The sequence below is a fragment of the Sinocyclocheilus grahami genome, unplaced genomic scaffold (assembly GCF_001515645.1).
Source record: "Sinocyclocheilus grahami isolate Dianchi unplaced genomic scaffold, SAMN03320097.WGS_v1.1 scaffold376.1, whole genome shotgun sequence".
Classification (NCBI taxonomy): Eukaryota; Metazoa; Chordata; class Actinopteri; order Cypriniformes; family Cyprinidae; genus Sinocyclocheilus; species Sinocyclocheilus grahami.
The window spans coordinates 431,656-433,168 of NW_015505555.1; the positions used below are offsets into that span (position 1 = coordinate 431,656).

Below are 1,513 nucleotides of genomic sequence, written 5' to 3' on the forward strand. Positions count from 1 at the left end.
TGTGTGTGTGTGTGTGTTTTATATATATATATATATATATATATATATTTATATATACATACAGTATATATAAACACACACACACATATATACACAAACACACACACAAATATATACACACACGCACACACATACACACACACACACACATAGATATATATAGTGTATGTGTAAGTGTGTGTGCTTAAAGTGAGGCAACATTTGTCATGTTTCTTGAATGATTCAAAACTAAGATATGAATAATTAATAATTAATATTAGTAAAATATCTGACCCTGGGTCAGATATGCTTCATAAGCCACATTTGCTGTCAAAGATTTTGTAGAAGCCTAATTGTTTTGTGAATTGTGTTAAATCAAAATCACCTAAATTTTTAACACATTCAACAGTTCATGGATTCATCCGTTCAAAGTTATTACTAAGAAAATAACTAATACATTGTTTGTCTTCATAATGCTGCTTTAAAATGAAACGCTCTTAAGAGACACTTAAGTTTCCTCCATCCAGTCAACTCTCAGTGGATCAAATCAAGTGGATCCTGTAAGCGTAGCATGACGTGCTGTTCATTGACTAAACGCTGTGTCTGTGTTGTAGGTGGTGACCAACAGAGACACTCTAGAGACATTGCTATGCATCGCGTACGTGTTTGAAGTGTCCACCAGCGAGCACGGAGCCCAGCATCACATCTACAGACTAGTCAAAGACTGAGAGCGAGCGTCTGCAGCTCACTGATCTACAGACGCCGCAGCGCCCCCTCCTGGACGCAGCCCAGGCTCCTGAAGGGGTCCCGAGGACACGCCGGGCACAGGACTCTCAGAGGCACAAGCAGAGAATCTGCCGCAACGGCAAATCTGAATGTCATGACATTTGTATTTTTTCTTTTGTATAATGAGAACGAAATGCATGAGAAAGTTCTTTGGTTTTTCTTCATTTCATCTCATTTTAGCCCCTAAGTGTTTGTTTTAGTGTTTGTTACTCTGGGGGTGATGGTCACTTAATTTTTTTACAAACCAAAAGTGGACAAACAGTAGTTTTTCTTCATATATCAGGACGAACGTGAACGGCAAATGACAGAATGTTTAAGTGATGTGTTTTTTCGTAGATTTGCTACATTGTATTTATCAGATGTATTCTTGAATGTGGAAAACTTAAACTTAAAAGAGTCTAACGTGAAAGAAACCGATCTGAGGAAGCCGGAAGATCCTGGGTTTTTCTCCACAACAAGGGCTTGTAAAAAACAGACATGTAACTGCGTATTTGACCTGACAGCAGAATCAGGCAGTCAGAAACAGTTTGATATTTGGAATAAAGGGCGTGTTATCCCTTTAAACCGATTTGAAATTATTTTGTTCTTCTGGTGCTCATATAAATTTGCTTTCATTTCTAGTTCTATTAGGAAAAAAGTTAGTTGTAGTCCTTAAAGTTTAAAGTCCTAAGATTTTTAGCAAGTTCATTAACAGCCATATTCAAAATAGCCATGCTTTTAAATGAAGCAACAAATGCATTTCTAATAT

The 1,513-nt window shown here is 37.0% G+C and overlaps 1 protein-coding gene across 1 annotated transcript in view; it reads left to right on the plus strand.

Annotated features, from left to right (window-relative positions):
• The window catches only part of LOC107549581 (transcriptional enhancer factor TEF-3-like), a 31,433-nt gene extending 30,128 nt beyond the window's left edge, over positions 1-1,305 (plus strand). The window contains exon 13 of the mRNA XM_016230726.1: positions 594-1,305. Coding sequence (XP_016086212.1) covers positions 594-707 — 114 coding nt within the window. The 3' untranslated portion in view covers positions 708-1,305. The remainder of the gene's footprint in view (positions 1-593) is intronic.
• Positions 1,306-1,513: the final 208 nt, after the last annotated feature.